Source organism: Lactuca sativa, chromosome 8 (assembly GCF_002870075.4).
Source record: "Lactuca sativa cultivar Salinas chromosome 8, Lsat_Salinas_v11, whole genome shotgun sequence".
Lineage (NCBI taxonomy): Eukaryota > Viridiplantae > Streptophyta > Magnoliopsida > Asterales > Asteraceae > Lactuca > Lactuca sativa.
This window is the reverse complement of record NC_056630.2, coordinates 137,925,928-137,947,129: the sequence shown is the minus strand read 5'-3', so window position 1 is coordinate 137,947,129 and position 21,202 is coordinate 137,925,928. Positions and strand designations below refer to the sequence as shown.

General features: G+C 35.5%; 2 protein-coding genes across 6 annotated transcripts; one reads left to right on the top strand and one right to left on the bottom strand.

Moving 5' to 3' along the window:
- The first annotated feature begins 673 nt into the window (after nt 1-673).
- Nucleotides 674-5,198, top strand: LOC111907670 (uncharacterized). 5 transcript variants are annotated; one of them, XM_023903475.3, is made up of 18 exons: nt 674-819; nt 892-1,010; nt 1,119-1,239; nt 1,389-1,480; nt 1,567-1,714; nt 1,817-1,955; nt 2,055-2,148; nt 2,241-2,381; nt 2,700-2,800; nt 2,890-3,003; nt 3,088-3,314; nt 3,391-3,449; nt 3,535-3,711; nt 3,788-3,911; nt 4,020-4,078; nt 4,173-4,318; nt 4,384-4,545; nt 4,758-5,198. In XM_023903475.3, the coding sequence occupies exons 2-18, from the start codon at nt 992-994 to the stop codon at nt 4,992-4,994; spliced, it is 2,160 nt and encodes a 719-aa protein (XP_023759243.1). In that variant the 5' UTR covers nt 674-819; nt 892-991; the 3' UTR covers nt 4,995-5,198. The 5 variants fall into 5 exon arrangements, with proteins under 5 accessions (XP_023759243.1, XP_023759242.1, XP_052622117.1 ...); XM_023903474.3 differs by having other exon boundaries at nt 697-819; nt 889-1,010; XM_052766157.1 differs by having other exon boundaries at nt 729-1,010; nt 1,123-1,239; nt 1,379-1,480.
- Nucleotides 5,199-9,185: 3,987 nt separating this feature from the next.
- Nucleotides 9,186-13,056, bottom strand: LOC111907609 (uncharacterized). Its single transcript, XM_023903403.3, has 5 exons — nt 12,909-13,056; nt 11,766-11,875; nt 11,536-11,633; nt 10,784-11,100; nt 9,186-9,940 (listed from the first exon to the last, which is right to left on the bottom strand). The coding sequence occupies exons 2-5, from the start codon at nt 11,772-11,774 to the stop codon at nt 9,576-9,578; spliced, it is 789 nt and encodes a 262-aa protein (XP_023759171.1). The 5' UTR covers nt 11,775-11,875; nt 12,909-13,056; the 3' UTR covers nt 9,186-9,575.
- Nucleotides 13,057-21,202: the final 8,146 nt, after the last annotated feature.

Below are 21,202 nucleotides of genomic sequence, written 5' to 3'. Positions count from 1 at the left end.
TTGTAATATTGTAATTTATTGATTATTTTCAATTAAGACAATTATTAATTAAGGTGTAAATATGATGTGTTAATTAAGAAAGATAGAAAAAATAAGAAAATGACAAATGAAAAAAACATTTACTCAATTACCACAAAATGACAAGTGTCAAAACTCATAAAAGATTGACATGTGGCAAAAAAAACCTTCATTTATTAAAAAGGATATTAAGGACACCATCTTGGTCTATTTAGCAACAACCACTAACCATGAACATCACCTCGTGGTTAGTGGTCGCGCAAAGACCAACCAACACATTCAATAATTTTTTTTGTTCTCTACATTTTAAGTAATTAAAAAAATATTTTTTATTTAATGATCAAAAAATAAGATGAATATAGTGATTTGATGTGGTGGATATATCGACCTTTATTGGTTGTGTGTGGTGATAAAGTGAAACTGATAATGATGTGACAAACACTATATTTATGGTTACTGGTGAATACTTTTGATAGCGAAAGAAGAAAAGAGAAACAAGAAGTGGGTTAAGTAACCCGCCCCGTGCTGCGAGTTCGGGACGATGTAGCGAATGGTAACCGTAAACCCACTATAAAATATAATCTACTCCGTCCCTTCTAAGAAACTTAATTAGCACGATTTGAACTTAGAATTCACATCAAACTACTATGATTAATTAAGTCAAACACACCTTTTAATAGAAGTTTGTGAAATTGAAAAAAAATGGTTTTGAAACATGCCCTTGCTCCTTGTATTTTTTAGGGTTTAGCAGGAAAGGGGTTTAGAGGAAAAAAATGCATAACAGGGGCATCATTCCCAGAGGTTTTTCAAATTTTTTTTTTACAGTCCCCTTTCCTTGTGAATTGCTTTGATTCAAGTACTTATATGCAGCAGCCAAATTCGGCTTCGACTTTATAATCAGATTCGATTTGGGTTTTTAATAAATTCAACGCCTGGGGAAAGAAGAGTCGTACATTGTTACACGAGTGCGACTATGGTGATGCGATCAGTAGGTAATGTTTTTGCCTCTCAATTTGGTTATGCACATTCAAACTTCAGTCATTAAGTTTGATTATGGCATTGATTCTGATGAATTCCAGATTTTGGTATAATTGTTTTAGGTAGATGGTATCATATATTAAGGAAGTATCAAGCATCCAGACGGGTAGTCAACTCGGTTGCTCTATATTCATGCCGGAAAATCAACGATGGTGGATTAATACATAAACAACATACTCATAGGTAAATCTGTTTTCTTCCCGTTAAAGCTTTCTTCAATCGGTCTGTTTTTATGATATATTTGGATTCTTTGAAGTCAAATTCCATCATTCAGCGTCACTGATAAAGGGGTTGCTTTACTTTCCTAATTCACCAACGACAGCTTCTTTCAGGTTTTCAACTGTACCAGAATCATGTAGAACGTCGCCTTCAGAGGTCGATCTATTGTCTACCTTCATCAGATCTAGTCTTAACGAGCTCGAAGGTATAATTCCTTATTCATTTCTTGGATTATACGTACTTGTGCAATGGAATTTTGTGGCTGATAAATATTTTATCTTAAATACATAGGTCCCTCTCATTGTTGGTTCAATAGAAGCACTGCTACCAAGGATTTAACCGGGAAAAATGGAGTCTTCTTAGTTGTTGCTGGCGCTTTTCTTGAATCAGGCCACAATTCAACCTTTATGTTTGAAAAAGTAAAATCACTTCAACAAAGGTCTAAAAATAGTTTATATAGTTATCATTAGCTTCTTTACTTTACTTGCATCGAATTTTAAAACTCATTGATATTCATTTTCCTATATGTTTATCATTCCAGGCATCCTTCCCTGAATGTTATGGGATTTCAGGTCTGCAAATCAGTTAGCAGTGATGTTGTTCGTTCTCATTTAGCAAAGACTATCATGAGTGAATACATCACATTTCCTATTTTAGTCTCGACCAAATCTCTTTCTGAGGTAATATTTATAGATATTGCCAGATGAATCTTCAGTGTTTGTAAGAATCGTTTTTTGTTGTATTGTTTATATGATTATATCCTTGTTTGTTGTTTGTAGATGTCTGATAAAATGGGCTACATGATATTTAAAGGTATGGAAGGTCCTCTACTCTTGCATGACAAGGATGTGGATTTTGAAATTCTTGAGACAGGTGCCCTATTTTTCACTTTCATTTGTTTATCTTTTGTGTTGTATCATATTATTTTTCTATTTATTTATTTTGTTGTGATGAAAAACCTACAGCCATTAAGGAGTTAATCGTGCAACAGAAAGAAAAACCAGGATTGTTGCATAATCTGAGAGGCAGTTGGGTAAAGCCACTTGATGCTTTAAAGGAACCATATCTCTGTTCCCCATTGCAGAATTTACTTCTTTATTTTCCAGGTACAGTAGTCAACACTAGAAGGAAAAGTAAATGAGGCCAAAATTTATTAAAAATAAAAAAAAGCCTTTTTTTCCCTGACTTTCTGTATTAATTCGTTGTTTCCACATCAAGTCAAAAAGAGACACCCATATATAACTTACCAGATTAAGTCATGTCTCCATTCAGTCAAAAAGAAAGAGCAAATAGTGGGTAATTGCATTGTACTTTACTTTTTAGTCATAATAGCAACATAGTTACAAAGTACATTGCTATTTTCCACAATTTGCTTAAAAAAGAACCAACATCTTAGCTAATGTTGTGGTAAATATAATTTGCAGGTTGCATTGAGGTTGATGAAGTTAATGAACGGTTGTTTCTTTCTGACACAAATCACCACCGTATAATTGTGTTTGATGGCAATGGAAAGATCTTAGATTGTGTATGTAAGGAGTTCCATTTGTAACTCACATAGCATTTCAATTTTGAGCAGCTAAAAGCTTATGCTAATAATATAAATATATTTTTCAGATTGGATCTTCACCTGGATTTGAAGATGGAGAGTTTGAATCTTCTAAAATAATCCGCCCTGCTGCTTTGTTTTATCACAATGAGGATGATTACCTCTATTTTGTTGACTCAGAGGTATTCTTTTTTAAATGATTAATTACAAATATATTGATAGTCGATATAGTCATATTATGGTTTTTACTTTTCATGTGATGAAAGAATCATGCTATAAGGAGAGCTGATATGGAGAGCAGGACAGTTGAGACATTATATCCAAAACCTAATGTCAGTGAGACAAAAAGCGGTTTAGTGAGTTGGATCATTGATAAACTTTGGAGTACGAAAGACATTCCTTCAAATTCTGAGGAAGTTGATCCTAGATTACTTTTTTACCCCTGGCATCTTCTCAAGTCATTGGAAAACGACCTCTTTATTCTCAACCGCAGGTAATCCACATTTCACATGTCATATTTTAATCAACATGATATACTGTTGATCTCCTATATAATGGTTTTCATGCAGTTTTGAAACTTTATGGATCATGGATCTGTCATCTGGTATCATTAAAGAAGTGGTCAAAGGTTTGACTTTTAATGTCTACATGTTCTTTTGATGTTTCTAGGTTTATTAATCATGTTAGTCAATAATAGTTTTTGTGGTGTGAAGGATCTGCAAATATTATAGACATCTGCGGACAGTTGATAAAGGAGAAATCATCCCTTGTAAAAGAAATACCGCCTAGTCAGCTTCCACAAAATAATTTCTCGGTGGAGGGTATTTCACATGCGGGTCTGCTCTCTTCCGTGGCAACTTTTCAGGACAATATCGTAATTTGTGACACAGGTAAAATCAAATGTTTTCTTCCTTTTTTTTTTAATTGATGAACTACAATATCCTCTTAAGAAACAAGAGTGGTTAGATGGTCAGGTGGTGCTGAAATACAACAAAACTTGTGACTCAATGACAAGCTTTGAGTTCTCAAATTTTGGAATGCTTGGATTGCCATACTGGTTGGTCCCCCCTATGGAATCAGCTTATGCTGCGTGAGTAATCTTATTCTATCTGTATTTCTATAACCCATGACCCGACCCGACCCGACCCATTTAGGACACTCATGTATGTATGTATACCTTTTTCTACCAATGTGACAGTGGTTTTGGGGTCTCGGGACTTCCCCTGGATCATATTCAACATTTCAGCTTGTTACCAGGTAATTAATAATTAACCGTCTCTATCTACATGCTCTTTCACTTGATCATGGTTTCTATTTTTGTTTAGTAAAAAAAAGGTTATGAAACAAACAGGCAGGATAGACATACGGATGAAAGTAGAAATCCCTCAAGAGACAGAGCTTGTGGAGCCGCTAGATGAAGCTTGTATATGGCGCCAAACAAGAGGCACTGCCACTGAAACTTTAGGAGCTGAGAACAAAGCTGAATCCACAGAAAAGGTTAAGTTACAGTTTACAAATTTGCCCTTCCGTTTTCTCAAAATATTACCCTGAAATGAATGCAGGTTGGTGTGGCCCAACAATGGTATGATGAGTTAGATGAACTTGCGTCTTTAACACAAAAACAAGTGGATGCTGAAGAGGATAAAAACATGTCTGATTCCAGAGTGCAAGATGGAAATGTATTCATTGATTGTGCTGTGAATACTAGCCCAGGAACAAGTGAGGTATTCTTCTTCTTCTTCTTCTTCTTCTTCAAGCATATCCAATTTTTTGCTTCCTACTTATATTGTCTTCCCATAATAGCAACGTATGTATGTTGCTATTATCGGTAAAGAAATATAAGTACATTGTTATTAGTATGTCCATTGTGGTAAAAAAGAGTAAAGTAGGTTGTGATTTCCAGCATTCAAAAAATAAATGTTTGATTTTCTTCCAGGTTATTATCAATGCTGCATTGTACTTGAGACATAAAAGCGGTGATGATTCTAAGAAGAAGCAGGAGGTGGGTAGATTGATAGATGCTTTAAACCCGAGTGGGAAGGGTAACAATGTATTTTTGAGGCCATTACATGTCAAGTTAAAGATCAATTCACTTGACCACCCAAAAGCAGACAACTCAAAAGACATAATTTTGACAGAATCTGCTATACAAGTTAATGTTTCTCTCAAATAACTACACTTCTTTCTCTTGTATAATTACTTTTTTGTCCCTTGGGGAGGCTGGTGGTGCCTAATATCGATGCTTCTTGCTTGCCACCTCATCTTCTGGTAAGAAATGTTTTTCAAATCACTTGTTCCGGGCAATCAAAAGAAAATTTTGGCTATTGATTTTGTACTTTAATAATCGTTATTTGAAAAGTGAAATTAGTTACATTTATTCTGACTCATTACCTTTTTCTTTTATTTTTGTTACAAAGCAATTGGTCGATAATTATTTTATACATTTTAAATCCCATTTTGTAACTTTTTTTTTTGGAATTAGAAAGCATATATATTTTGTTGTTGCTGAAAGATGTAAAAGATATTTAATTATTAGTTAGAAATTAACCCTCCAGAGTTTAGCTACGGAGGGTGAATTGCCAAAAAAAATGTCAATGGCAAAACTGCAAAATTTTCAAATTGTCGATGTTTTTTCCAATAAATAAATAAATATAAAGTAATGACTTTTTTTTTTTTTTTTTTTTTTTTTTTTTTTTTTTTTTTTTTTTTCGATTAAAAGATCGAAAAAATGTAATGGGTTTTGTGAAATTAACCCAAATAATAAATTGGTGCTGAAGTTGTGCTTTGATGGTTTTATGTTTATGATTTCTTCTATTTGGTGCACTCTCATTTCAGTTGTTTATTCAGTTTCAAGATAAATATTTAATACAGTATGAATGTTATGACTAGTATCATCAAATTAACCATTAAGACACAAATTTGGAAAAATAATCAGATTTACACTATTGTAAATAATGGACGAAGCGTGAAATTATCATTTTTGTTTTTTATATAAATACTTAAAAAAAACACCATGTAATTGTCAAATGGTCATATGCTTTATTCAATCTAGTACTCGGCAAAATGTTATAATTCTAGGGATAACAAATGGGATAAAACCCGAGCCTTGGTTTGAGCCGAGCAAAGGCATCTTCCACGACACACAAGCAAAGGGCAGAGCTTCAAGTGACTTTTTTCTTTGCTCTTGGACACTATATAATTAATCGTCATCTCTCTCTCTCTCTCTCTCTCTCTCTCTCTCTCTCTCTCTCTCTCAGAGTAAATTTTTTGAATTTATATATATATATATATATATATATATATATATATATATATATATATATATATATATATATATATATATATATATATATATATATTTCTTTTCAACATGGTAACACACCCTTTCTAAATGACACCATTTTTTTCATTTCTATGCTTAAACCATAAGAAAGTCGATGATATAATGATATTAACAACTTTCGTAGCACTCACCTTTTTGTTGTTGAATACTCTTTCATTCATTGCCTTCCATATAGACCATAAAGTCCCAAAGCAGATGGCCATTAGTCTCCTCTTCTTTTTTGGGCAATTTCCCCAATTTGAAGCTTAATCTAGAACCTCATTTACCTACTGAAAGTCTACCAATGCAATTTGACACTAGTGAAAGACCCATTTCAGAATAGTTTTTGCGAATGGGCATTGTATCAATGCATGGATGTTTGTTTCGTCATTATGTCCACATTGGTAGCAAGATGTAGAGGGAAGACTGATGCCTCGAGTGGATAGAGCTGAGGCAGTGGGGATTCGTCCTAACTTCGCCCTCTACACAAAGCATGTCACTTTGATTGGTACTTCTTTAATCCACCATAATTTGCTTGCATCTACACTATTGTTAACTTCCAGCACCTTCCTAAACGCGCGCACATGGTAATTCCCATCATCCGTAAGGCTGTAGATCCATGAGTATCCGTTTGACACCTCATGCTTCTTTATGACATTGGTGGGAGGGATGCCTATTTTGACTAGTTCCTTTTCGATACTTGCAATATTGTTCTAGTCCCCTGCAATTGATTTCATGGAGTATTGATTATCAGGTTTATTAGCGAGGTTATGTATGCTTGAGATGACTTTGGCCCATAATAAGCAGGGCTTAATTCGAAGCCGACACCACCATTTAACAATTAAGGATGTGTTGAGAGAGTTTATAGATCCCACACCCAGACCACCAACATCCTTGTTAGCTATCACTTTCTCCTATGAGACCCAATGAATCTTGTTGCACCCAGATCCACCCCATAAAAACCTCCTTCTAAGTTTTTCAAGTTTCACTAGTACACCAACATGTGCGATAAAGAGAGACAGAAAATAATTTGGAAGATTTCCAAGGATAAATTTAATTAGTGTCAAGTGCCCACCAAATGAGAGAGTTTTCGCCTTCCATGAAGACAATTTTTTTTTTTGAAACTTATCAACAATTGGATACCAATGTTTTGTGAGCCTCATGTTAGCACCCACGGGGACTCCAAGATATGTGAATGCCAATATCGATGGTTCACACCCTAAGGGTGTTGCCCAACGAGACACATATTGCGGACAAGCTCCCACTCCAAACACCTTTGACTTGTTGAAGTCGACTTTAAGTCTCGAAGCCACATGAAAACAACGTAGGATTCTTGCAAGGTTTTTTATGTTGTGTTTGGACCATTCACCTACAAACAGTGCGTCGTATGTATATAGGAGGTGTGAGATTAGCAGCCCCCTATGAGGCAGTTGGATGCCTTGGAAAACACCAGCTTGACAGGTTGCTCTCATTGTGACGCTGTGACCTTCCATGGTCGTGATGAAGAGGAAGGGGGAGAGAGGGTCTCCCTGTCGCACTCCTTTTGAGATTTTGAACTCATCTGTGGGATTTCCGTTAATAAGGACCGATGTATGAGATGAATGAAGGCACCCTTTGATCCACATTCTCCATTTGCCTCCGAAACCCGTCTGCATGAGGTTAACGTCGAAAAATCCCTAGTTAATAGAATCAAATGCCTTGTCAAAGTCAGCTTTAAAGAGAAGTACTTTCTTTTTGCTCTTTTTTGCCCAGGAGCAAATCTCATTAACAATTAATGGCCCATCTAGGATATTTCTACCCTCAACATAAGCTGACTGCACTTCATCGATACAATGCCCCATTAATTTTTTTTAATCTAGTAGCCAAGATTTTAGCGATGATTTTATAAATGCACCCAATAAGGCTGATTGATCTGAAGTCACTTAGCATTTGAGGATCTTTGATCTTTGAGATTAGGGATATGAAGGACGAGTTACAAGACTTATCTAGCCGACCATATCTTTCGAAGTATTTTACCACCGCTGCGATGTCACCAAAAAGAACCCCCCAATATGTTTTTATGAATTCGAAGGAAAACCCATTGGGCCCCGGAGCCTTCTCATTGCCACATGCCCAAACCGATGCCTTAATTTCATCAAGGGAAATTAGGGCCTTAAGATTATGAAGTTCAGAATCAGGAAGTTTTTTAAACAGGGGGCTTATTAGCTTCGGTCTAGAAGGTCAAGTTTCAGTGAATTTTGTTTTAAAAAAACTCAAAGTCTCGAGCTTGATCTTGCATGGGTCAGTACACCATTCACCATTGATCTTGTTCCTCATTTTGTTATTATTGACGTATCCGTGAACTAAGATGATATTGCAACATACATGACACCATTTGTTAGTAACTGTTGGTGATTTTGCATCATCAATGTGTATTTAAGTGTAATGGATTGACTTGTTGACCAAAAATCAATCTTGATGAATATTAAACAAGTAAGGAAGGTGCGGGTCGAAGGGCAGAGCCCCTGGCTGGGATCGAGCTGCCAGGTCAGCGCGAATTTTTTTTATATGAGTTATATTGCTATATAAAAAATGTCTTAGAAATCTGAATTTTCTATAAATGAACCCGGTTTTTTGACTTCGTTTTAACCCTTTTTAATGATCCGCTTTTAGTGATAGTTTGTGACTGTTATAAACCGTTTTGACAGTTGGAGTAGTTTTTGGACAAAGAAAACTGCCTTGACAGTTTTCAGACAAATGATATACATAATCATTCTTTGGTCATTATTTTCCTGGTACAAGAACAATCACGAAATCATAACTTCATATTCTCTATTCTAGAAAGTCTTCTGAGTCTTATCCGATTAAAGGTTGGGAGTAACACCTAAATACTTTAATCTGAAAGTGTTTAACACGATTCTCAGAATTTCTAAGTCTTTCCATACCCCAATTTTCTAACAGTAACAAATAAATTATACATTTTTGTTTCTATTTAGTAACACTTTAGAGCACAATATGGTATTTAACTTCGTCGGATAAAGTTACATTGTTGGAACTAGTTGGCCCATAAGGTCTTCTTTTGTTTTGTTCTCTTATATTCAAATTACAACATTTAATTTAACAAACTATTTTCACTAAAAGTGTGAAATATAAACCCCACAAGAACAACATTAGAAATCTTGCCAAGCCCAGCCAATCCAATCCATTCCAAATCAATTCACCAAAAAATAACAACTAAACAGACAATTGAAAATAGTTCAAAAAACTGTTACAATTTTCAAGTGAAAGGAGGACATTATTTGACAAAATGGTCCATATAGATATTTCTTAAAAGCCGTGCTACAAAACAAAACAAAACAAAACAAAACACCCTTAATATTGGCGCATCGATCGTTCTACACACGAACAGAAGGTTAGAAAAATCAGAAAGACGCCATCAAAACTAACCAAGTTTTAACTGGACTTGGAATCCGACTTGGAATCAGACTTGGAATCGGAAATGGAATTGGAATTGGGATTGGAAGTGGAATCCAAGAATCCATATTTTTGCATGACATTCCTGGTGGCAAGTGCAGCAGCTTCACTGGGACTTAAGGTTCCCTGAGCCCTAAGTGCAGCAAACTCCTTAGCGATGTCATCTTGCACTTGAGTCCGAGCATTTCCAAGTGGATCAACCAGCGGTTCATGAATCTTCTTCGGTTTCACCTCCGACCCTTCGCCTTTGCTGCCTTCTGATGCTGGTAACGGTGCTACAAGTTGAAGGACTTGCGGGACTTCATTGTCCCTCAACTGAGACTCTAGATTTTGTATCATCGGCACTGTAATACATATACTCATTTTTTAGCGTTAATCATTTCATATTTCATGTATGTTATTTAATAAATAACACAAAACTACCAAAATTAAAGTTCAGGTAAAGTTTTTATCAGTTTTTAGCTTTTAGATTTTAACAATCAAATGGAATTAAAGAAAAGCTTTGTTCCATGGTATAACCTTTTAGCTTTTATTTCTAACAAAAAAACTTTTAATCCAAAAGCTACTTCAGAGTTTTTAGTTTTTTTGTTTTATGTAATTTTACACATTTAAAAAGTAACGACTATTTTTATCAAACCTTCTGCACGAATAAAAGTTATAACTTTTAATTTCAGCTAACAACTACTTTTGCTAAACATACTGATAATATTGAACTTTTTATTTTTGGAAACAATTCTATTAAAGTGATAAATAATTTTTTTACGACATGAAATATGTTTATGGGTGTGTTGTAAAATTACATAAAGACAATTAAAAGAGATTATGTTAATCTTTTTAAGAGCAATTTTGGATATTGATTAAAAATGCTCAATAGCTTTTTCCTGAACAACAAGCTTTTAGATTTGATATTTGTTGTTTAAACTAAAAACTAAAAGCTCACATCTTCAAACAAAGCTTTTTGTTAAAAACTATAAGCCAAAAGTTCCAAAAAGTCCGCTGCCAAAGATAACAACTTCTTTTTCTTTATTTATCAAATTCATTTACTTCTCTAATCTTTGAATGACTCAGCTACATTCTTTCAAGTCAACCAAACATGATGATGGTATATGTAATGTAATAATCCATTCCATTACTTTAAATCTGATTCCATCATTACCAAAGAGAAGCAAGATTAATTGATGACTTACGCATTAGAGGGGCGAGTGGACAGTTCATGACATCATTAGGGAGGTCAAGAATGTACTGCGGGATGGTGGTGCCAACAAGAAACTGTGCAACTTCATTGCTAAAAGTATTGCAATTATGCTTCAGTAAATTGTATGTTTCATGTGTGTAACGCGGACTTATTTCCTTTAAATAAGACACAAAGTCATCCTTTTTAATCTTGGTGACACCAAGCTCAATCATTTCAATTGGAGTCCCATATGGTGCTGTTCCAACTGGAGTCTCTAGTATCCCACCACCAAAATAATACTCTATACCATATACCACTATTCCCGTGTGCCTGTGTTCATTTTCAGGTATGCAATATTATTTCAACAAAATATATATTTCAACAGCAAAGTTTGAGGGTATGGATTATTTTAAGAAAAAGATTCCAGGGTATGTACCCGTTTTAGCAAAAAGATTCTAATGGTATTGATGGTATGTACTATGTTACAAAAAAGGATTCCAGGGTATGTACTATTTTAACAAAAAGGTTACATGGTCAATACTAATTTAACAAGATTCTGTAGTATCCACGATTTTAACAAGGTTTTAGGGTAGGCACCATATTCATGAAAAAGGTTTTAGGTTATGCACTATTTTTTACAAAAAAGATTCCAGTTTTTTTTTTTTTTTTTAACAAAAAGATTTCATGGTATATGGAATGACGAATGTATTAATCATAATAATAGTAAATGCATGATAATGGAAGAAAATTAGGAACGATACACACCATATGCCTTCAATAGCCTTCCCCAACAACGAAGTGGAGACCTGTTTAGCTAGCCCTTGGCTTAAGTCGTAGACATGCAAGCTCACCTTTTCAACCTCCTATATATATATGGATGGATTTCAAAAGTGGATATGCATCATGTTATTGTTATTGTATATGTTCCACAAGGCATGCCATTTGCTTTGACATATAAACATTTAATAACTAATACGACACTTTAAACATCATACCTCAGTCATCTTAATTTCAACGATCAAATTTAAGCAAAAGTTTGATCAGGTGCTAAATTGTGTTGTTTCTGATGTCTTCACTAATCACTAAGCAGAACTATGATAGAATTCTGTTCAAACAAACAATTTAACAAGAAAAATATTAGGGTTTAAGCACTTCAACAATCATTTCGATAATTCCACTAAAAACAAAGTTCTTATGCAAAACAAAAATAAGACACAATATTTAACGTAGTTCACATAATCAGGATGATCGACTACGTCCATTGCCAAAACGAGAGTAAGAGAGATTTTATTGTTTCCAGCCGAATGACTTTCTGATTATTACACTGGGTTACACAAATACAGAGAATATAAATACTAGTTGTTTTACCTAAAATAATAAAGTTATCCCGATAAGTCTGGTAAATTTAGCCCATGACGATATCTCAAGGTGAATATGATATAGGGTTAAAAGCGGGACCTCATTCTTGGTCTACCTAGTGGCTATAGTGTTAAAAGTATCAAAACAGCCCCACGCTAAAATTTTTGTTTATAGAATATTAAATAGGTTTGAAGAATGTGTTTATGAAATGCTTTTCGGAATTGGTATAATGAACGATAATTTATCAAAATGTTACAATCTCATTGCCAAGATAAAGTCATCAATTGATATTTGATGATCAAATCAAATGGGTAATCTATTATCTTCAAAATTGACATCAGAAAATAAGAATCATATCCAATACTTGAATATATGAAGATCATAATTCATTAGCATTTCAGGTATAAATCTATATCTTCTCATAAGAAGCAATTGATCTCATCACAAAAATAAACCATAATTTTATTTTTTGGAATGGCTGGTTAGTGGTGGTTAGATGTTAGATTAACCAAGTTAATTAATAATTAACCCGCCAATGTCCAGGTTTGAATCCGTGACCTCCGATCTAAATTTAGATTGTAGAAACAATAAAATGCCGATCAAAAACAACGAAAACATACATAGTCGCTTACACATACGATAGAATTATACATACAGAATCAATCTCTTGCGGAAGAATATGAATAAAAGAAAGAAATTCAATTAATAAATGACGAACAAACAAAAGCATCAAGAAAGAACAAATGAATAATCCGGAAAAAAGACGATCTAGATCATACCTGAAATGCTCCGTTTTAAACAAGAAATTAGAGAGGAAACAAAATTTGAAGAGAAATTTATAAACGGTACAAGAAGAAATCACGAGCGAGTGGATCCATGATATTATAAAGAGATCTCTATTATAAAATCTATCAACCTATGGAAAACATGGGTTAAATGTGGCCTCTTATTTGGTTTAGTAGCTTGTTACATATATAGTCCCTTGATTAACTTGTAAGTTGCAAACTTGGATAATTGATAAATTTGCTTCATATATATTCGTTAGGAACAAACAGAATTTATTTGAATAGATGGTTATTTGATTTTGTTTTAAAAAACAAAAGTTTAGGGTTAGTCTTTTTTTTTTTTTTTTTTTTTTTTTTTTTTTTTTATAAATAAAGCAAACCAAATCTAACTGTATTAATTATATAAGTTCTTTACTTGATTAATTATATAAGATATTTATAGTTTTCATTCCAATTATTTGTGATGTTAGGTATTTGAAATCCATCAAATATATTTTTTGTGTTTTCATGGACTTTTTCACTTTAACAAGTATGTATATTCAATTGCTAATTTTATTGCTTTATTTGATCGAAAAACCGAAAAGAAAATACCAAAACTCGCTCTAATTGAACCAAAAATCCCAACATAAATGTTCTTTTTTTCATAGTTAGTGTTAATCCATTTTAGTTGTGTTAGATAGATGATGACAAACCTTGCAATAAACGACTTTGTATCATATACCAAACTTATAGGTTTGTATGATCAATAATAAATTGTACATACATGCAGATGATGATTAAATAGATAGTTTTCAGAAAAAGAAATCATTGAAGACAAGACCATGACAATCTCATGAGATTATCTATGTAATGTTGTGATTTTTTACCTTATTTTTTTCTTTTATTTAAAACATTTTTTAAAAGAAAATGTTAATGAAAGTCTTAGTTGGCAAATTATTTCAAAAAACATCACTAACGTTACTTTTAACTTCAAAAACCACCCTCAAATAGTTAAAGTTTGCAAAACCAACCGTAAGTGAAAGATCAAACAAAAATGTCCATGATGGTATCAACTACAAAAGGAAATACCAAAAGCATAACTACCCAAAGAATCCCATCCTCACCGAGCCATATAATCAAGCTACCTTGAACCAATGCAAGACAATTGCAATAAACCAAAAACAAGTGTCAACAAGTGCTAAGTGAGCCGATCATAAGTAAAATGTTAAATGAAAACATGCATATCCCAAAACGGTAAATCAATCATCACATAACATGTAATTAACTTCACACATTGCATAAAATCACATACAACATACAATCATCATTATAATATGTTAATATTAATCTTTGTTTTAATCTTCATTAATAGTTACTCATTACTCTCCATCCCTTGTAATTATTCATCACTATAATATTTCAAATATTGATCTTCATTATAATCTTCATTAGTAATTACTCATCACTATTCATTCGTGTAATTATTCATCATTATTCATCACTATAATATTTAAATATTAATCTGTTATCATCGCTTTACTTCATTATTGTGGGTTTTTATGTTCTTCATTAACCCATAAGGAATAACCCTTTTTCACTACTAGCATGGCCGACTTGGCTTAATGCACTAAGTGAGGCACAACTCTCACTCATAACATTGCCCTCGATACCTTGCGTTCGCTACTCACATGATGCATGTACAAGTACGATGCGTTGTAGTTCGAGAGTGGTAAAAGTGGCAATTTCATCATTTTACCTCCCACTCAAACGTGATGTTTGATCTTGGCGTCCTCCAACTTCTAACATCACTCCAGTCCCACCATCAAAGAACCATGTACCGAATGGTTGTCTATAAAAACCACTCGACTTCATTGTTGGCTTTAAACTCTTATCATATAGGTATTCTTTCAACCTATTAGGCCATCATACAATCTAGATAAGGTACATACCTAAGTCTAGGTTGCTACTTTTTCCCCTCTAAGCATGTTTTTCCCCATTATTAATTTGTTATTAATCTACATACCAAGGGATATTTATATTTCATCATTTTCTCATCACTATATAATCATGCATATCACATCATCATTTCTTTTAGGAATATTATATCACTAGCATGCATTGTACTAACATCATAGACGATATAATTTCTAGAAAAACATAGCATGCATATATCACACAACATAATCAATTCATATCCCTCATGTTAGCATGCACCTATCCACAAAATCCGCACCAAAACATCATATCAAGTATCTAGCATGCAATACACCCTAGATATTATTTCCACAGTAAAGAATATACATTTATAATACATACATCATTCACAATTAAGGTCACACACTACACATATCAACCTAGTATCAATTAACTCATCCTAGGATATGATATTTCCTCAAAAAGTACTAGAATTGCAACATGAGTTGACTCACCTCTAGTCCAAGTTTTGGGAAGCAATGAACAGACGAAAGAACTCTCCAAGAAGCAATTAAGCACCCTAAAAGGATACACAAGAGTCCGACCAGTGATGAGCCTCAAAACATAAAATAGAAAATACAAACTACAATTTGCATCGCTAAGGACAAGAGGTAACGTCACCATAAGTCAACAAATTGCGACTTTGGTCAAGACAAACCACCGACATCGTGTCACGAGTATAAGGTCATTGCCTCGAAAACTCTCTGAAAGTTACAACACATTGGGAATTTCCGATCCAGTCTATTCTAGTCCTAAAGCATCCCTACTCGGGGTACCTTTTAGCCTTTGGGATTAGTCCCACCAGCTTTGAACCGATCAATCACAAGATGGAAGCACAATTACACTATATACATCATATAAGATTCTAGTTTGTGCTTTAATCGACCAATAATCATTCCTACCAATTCTCATGAACTCACTACATAAAAATATGTTATAGATTGAGCACTAACCTCCTGGAAGTCATGTACTACCCAAAGAACAAGACACGATCCATATACACCACTTTAGTATATGATAAATTTCATTTCCCAGCCATACTACTATTTAATATTTTGAGGATATCTTGAGATTTATAAATTCAATTAAGCTGATATCAGAGTCCTTGGAAACTAGACTTAATTTCCTTTAACATTTCCTTTATGGTGCATAGTCCAGTTCTGCCCAGTTTAGTCGCTACATCCCTTGAAAGTTGGGGGAACATTGTTGTGTAAAATTTCAACATTCATCAAAATCACCACATTTGTGCTTAAATTCAACGATTCATGTTTCTAATGATTCAAAATATAAATATGAGTTGAAGAATTCATAATTACCTTGTGGAACCCTTGAGGAATACGATGAGAGACTGAATGAGAGGAATCCCTTACAATCCTCTCCTCCTTAAAAGAATTCTGTCCCAGAATCTAGTACCGACACGAACAAGCGAGGTTAACGAGTCCTCTTGTCATCTTCGACTCTCCACTTCATATCCCCCCATACTTGTCCTTACAACATGCCTTGACAAGTTTGGCTTCTTTTTTATTTGTACCAGTATGGTTTCATGTTCTGGAACAACAATCGATTATTCCACCAAACTATTCGACTCATCTACAAGTAGCTCCTCCTGTAATCTTTGTCAAAAACTCGATGCAAATTTAATGTCATGATAAGAGATAATGGATAATGGAAATCCATGTATCGTGAAAATCTCATTTACATAATGTTTTCCAAGTTCCATAATTTTCCATTCTCTTTCATCACTAGGAAAAAGAGCACTCTTCGTCATACGATCTACAATCACTCAAATCTATTACCTTTCATAATCTTGAGTAACTTGGTGACATAATCCCTTGTGACTTTGTCTCACCTCCACTCTAGAACGTTCGGATGTTGTAGTATGCCATATAGATTCTAATGATATGCTTTGACTTGCGATCAAGTCATACATTCTGTCTCGTACTTAACTATCCCTCTCTTCATTCCTGGGCACCAATAATCGGTTTTTACAACATGATACATCTTCATTGTGCCTTGATGAAATCAAGTACTTCTATCTGTGTATGTATCGGAACAGTGTGCCACAAACACCAGAAACTTTAGGGCCTTAAAACCTTCCTTTAAAGGTCTTAGGTCCTCGACTATCCTCTACTAGAAGAACTTGCTTTTTCATCATCACCTCACCCTTCAGCCTGAGCAACCCGAATTTGCTCAAAAAAATATTCGAAACCACTACCAATCCTATAAACTCCAGATGATAGGATACCCTAGGCTCCTTACGACTTAGAGTATTGGCTACTACATTTTCTTTCCCAGGTGATAACTAATCTCACAGTCATAATTGACAAGCAACTCAACCCAACACCACTGCCTCATATACAACTACTAGTTATAGATGTGTTGAAAACAATTATGAGCAATATATATCGTACATTTTGTCCCATACAACTAGTGACACCATAACTTGAGTGCAAACCCCATTACTTCCAACTCCAAATCATGTATTAAGTAATTCATCTCGACACTCTTCAACTGTCGGGATGTAACGTCCCAAAAATTACAATAAATTTGAACTTTTGAAAACATTTATATTTATAATAAAAACCATTAAATCTATTAATTAACCAAAATTGTTAAGTTTCAATTATTCAAATAATATTTCAAAATCAAAACATACTTCCAACAATATTAATCCATTTAAACTTCAAAACAACAGTGGAAAACTAATATTCTTAAAATCCCATATCAAGAGTCTGTGACAAGGACCCAATCTTCAACCGCGTCAGTGTACAGTCAAGTTAAAACCTCATCCATGCCATATGCACATGTAATAATCATTTTATAAAGGAAAGGGTAAGCACGAAGCTTAGTGAATTCCATCACAACATAACAATATAAGTATCACACATTACTCCTACATTCCATGCTATCAACAAATATGCAAGCATCCATATAATATATAAACATCAATATCATACATGTTGTGTGTAACATTCCGAGTTCAGGAGTGCAAGTTCAGGGTTCAAAGTGAAAATGTGAATGGGCAACTCGGCGAGTCCATGGGTGGACTCGGCGAGTAGGGTCGCGATTCTGGTCGCGTGTTAAGTGGCCAACTCGGCGACTGGACTCGGCGAGTTGGTGCTGTGTGGAGAAAACCCTAATTTCGGAGGATGAGACCTTTATAAAGGACATTATACCCTCTCCCCAACCTCTTTACCCTCTCTTGAAGTCCAGAAAACCCTAATGCGCGTTTGTGAGTGCTTTAAGAGCATTTGAACCTTGGAGAAGAGATTTTGGAAGAGATATTGGAGAGTTAGAGGCTTGGAGCAAGGGGCTTTGCAAGGATTTGGATTTCTCTTCTGTTGGAGCTTTCTTTTGAGGTATTATTTCGTTGCTTGGGCTGATATTCATCAAGATTCATCATTTTGGAGTATTTGGAAAGAATAGCTTGTGATATTTTGAGTTTGGAGGTTAGATCTGAGGTTGCTACCTCAGATATGGAATGGAGAAGGTCTAGAGTGCATTAAAGTCCCTGTTCTTGAGTGGTTGGTGAAGCCATCTTGTCCCAAACCCTAAACCTAGAGTGTTATATGCTTAGATGTCTTTGGATTCACGTAAAGTTTGCCACATTACGTGATGGATGGGTTGTAGAAGGGTAGATCTATGGTTTGGATCATCTGCATGGCCTGGAAAGCTTCTGTATGGATTAAGATCTAGGGGTACTCGGCGAGTCACAAGGGTGTACTCGACGAGTTGCTTGAAGATGGGCAGGAACTCGACGAGTTGGAAGAACAACTCGGCGAGTTGGTTGAAGATAGCCTTGGACTCGGAAAGTGTGTTCTTGGAATCGGTGAGTCTGGTCGTGAGGTCCTACCTTCTTCTGGTTTGAGCCGTGAATCGGTGAGTCAAGGGAGGACTCGATGAGTTGAGTGCGAGGGGACTCAGAGTTGTGGGACTCGGCGAGTCTCGGGGTGACTCGACGAGTTGTGTCCCGGATTGAGGAAGTTCTGAGCATGGGGACTCGACGAGTCATCGGGTTAAATCGGCGAGTAGAGTCAGTCAGGAGGTTGACTTTGACCAAGGGTTGACCAGTTGACTTCCAGGGGCATTTTGGTAATTGTTGGAATTTGTTTTGAGTTCAGTGTTGGTGTTGGCTAGTGGTGGAGATCGTGTCAGTGGTCGGAGCAGATCGGTCTTATCTTTTCAGTCGGCAGTTGCGAGGTGAGTTATCCTCACTATATCGACAGGGTCTAGGACACCAAGGCCGTCCCTTTATCGGATTGTGATCCGGGTATCGTTGTTATGTTATTGCTTTGCTATGTTTGCATCCTGGTAGTTAGGATGGTATATGCCAGTGACCGGTTAGGTCGGTATCCTGTTTAGGATGATATTATGCTATATGATCTGCTAGATCGGTTTGATTGGATGTGAATTTTTATATGATTGAATGTTTATGTGCACATGGTTGTTGGACTGGGGTTGGGTTGAGGCGGGTCTTGCTTTGTGCTATAGGCCAACATACCCAAGGCGGATCGGTTATCCGAAGTCCTAGCGAGCGGTCCGGATAGGCTTTAGGCCCCAAGAGGGCGGACCAGACGTGCCGAGGCTCGGAGAGTGGACCGGGCCGACTGAAGGCCCAGTGTGGGCGGACCAGTCATACTGTAGACTCAGAGAGTGGACCAGGTGGATTGAAGGCCCGGTGCGGGCGGACCAATCACACTGTAGACTTGATGTATATGGCTAGACTCGGAGGGTGGACCAGGTGGACTGAAGGCCGGTGCGGCGGACCAGTCACACAGTAGAATCGAAGTGCATGACTGTTCTGTGTTTTGTTATGATATGGCATGTTGTGCGTGTATGGTATATGTGGTTGGTATTTTGGGGGTATCTCACTAAGCTTTCGGGCTTACAGGTGTCGTTTAATGTTTTTCAAGTTCTTCAGGAGACCGTGGCAAGGCAAAGGTGTGATCATACCGCTCCTCATGATTATGTTTTATGATGTGGTTCTGGGAAGACTCTGATAATAATTGTAATGAAAACCTTTTTGTAATAACTTTATGAAGCCGGGAACACATCCCAAACAACACCCAAATAAAGACTCGGTTTTCAGCCGTGGAGTCCACAGACTTGGCGTTTCCGCCTTCGGTCTCCCTGACTTGGCACAATGGCCTTCACTTAGTCGGCTCGGTATTCAGCCGTCGAGCCCAAACATATCGACTCGGTATTCAGCCGTGGAGCCCAAACATATCATGCATATACATTCCACCTAACAAATAAGTACATTAAATATAACTAATGCAACAAGTATTACTTTAACTATCAACCATATAGTTCCTAGTCTCACCCGACCTAACAGTAGGCATATAATACCCTAAGGTTATGAAGTGAGGAACTCACCTCCAATAGCAAAACACTCTCCAAAGTAGCTCGAGACACCCTTTACACCAGTTCAACCTTCAAGCTTCTTAATAATAGCAAATATAGTTCAATTATGGTCTTTTGATATCTCAAAAGTATAATGACTCATGGGTTATTTTTTTCCAGATTTATAGATAAGAGTTATGGTCTGTTCGGGACCTGTTTTTACCCCACTTAAACACATTATTTTTCAAAACTGTTTTATATGCATGAAGTTCAGGTTCTTAGCTTTTAAAGTAGTATTCGCACACCTCTGAATAATTTTTATACAATTCTTGATGATTTTTACAAAACTATCTCGCAAAACAGTTCATTACGGACTAGTCTGGGTAAATGATCGATTTCACCCTAGTTAGTTGAATTTCTGGACTTTGGTCAAAACTAATGGGTTGTAGAGAACTCAAAAAAGAAACAATGGGATTTGGTTTCGACTCAAAACTAATGGGTTGTAGAGAACTCAAAAAAGAAACAATGGGATTTGGTTTCGACTAAAAAGGTTTTCTCATGATCGAGATATGGTCTCTCAAAGATATGGACAGATTGGTCTATTTTTCAGAAAGATAAAACTAGGGTTATGATTCAATCCACTCAACCCATTAAGTCTCAAGTTCGATTAACATCTTCTAGGTCTGTATAACATCAGCCGTAGGAATTATAGGACATTTACATTCAATGGTCAAAAAAATCATACCTAGGTTGTTGAGATTGAAAGCTCCATACAAGCCTTGCACCTAAAATGATTTTGACAACAACCCTAAAATTTCTGTCACGATTGACGACCTTTAACTCGAGCTCCATACATTTAAATTAAAATTCCAACGGTCAAAGTTTCAATATATTTCTTGGAAAGCTTCAATCCAATTTTCTTGATGATCCAACGGTTTAATCTCCAGGGATCGTCTGAACACTGCTGAAAGGTCTTCAAAAACGGGAATTCC